Genomic DNA, 536 nt, shown 5'->3' on the forward strand with positions numbered 1-536 from the left:
GCATTCCCACACTGCAGTGGGAGTTCCCAGAGTCAGGACCAAGTCAGAATTTCCTCTGCGGCTCTAACATTGCCTGGCACTGAGCTGCACTTGAACTCATGAAAAACTACAGCTGAACCTCCCACCAACCCCATAGTGCAGACTGGTTAGAATGTATCATGCCCACAGATGAGGAAACTGAGGCTTAGAGAGAGAAGTGACCTGCCTCGTATGACTCCAGAGGCCCTGTGTTTAATCTGAACACTCTTTGACCCCTCTGGAAGGCAGTAATGAGGTTTGCTGAATTGGCTGGAGTTCACAGGCTCCTGGAACCCAGAGATCATCAAAGGGGCCTAGTCTGCTCTATTGCATGGGGGATCTCCACGGGTAACAGGGCCTGGTGGGCCGCACCCAATTCAGGCCCCACGGCGCAGGTGGAGCCATGCTGCGGATCCTGTGTCTGGTGCTCTGCGGCCTGCTGACCCACACACGAGCTGACCCTGGGGCACTGCTGCGGTTGGGCATGGACATCATGAACCACGGTGAGCTGGCTGGCC

The 536-nt window shown here is 56.2% G+C and overlaps 1 protein-coding gene across 1 annotated transcript in view; it reads left to right on the plus strand.

Annotated features, from left to right (window-relative positions):
- The first annotated feature begins 421 nt into the window (after positions 1 to 421).
- BPIFB6 (BPI fold containing family B member 6) overlaps positions 422 to 536 on the plus strand; it is a 14,139-nt gene continuing 14,024 nt past the window's right edge. The window contains exon 1 of the mRNA XM_011378264.1: positions 422 to 521. Coding sequence (XP_011376566.1) covers positions 422 to 521 — 100 coding nt within the window. The remainder of the gene's footprint in view (positions 522 to 536) is intronic.

Source organism: Pteropus vampyrus, unplaced genomic scaffold (genome assembly GCF_000151845.1).
Source record: "Pteropus vampyrus isolate Shadow unplaced genomic scaffold, Pvam_2.0 Scaffold336, whole genome shotgun sequence".
NCBI classification, from domain to species: Eukaryota; Metazoa; Chordata; class Mammalia; order Chiroptera; family Pteropodidae; genus Pteropus; species Pteropus vampyrus.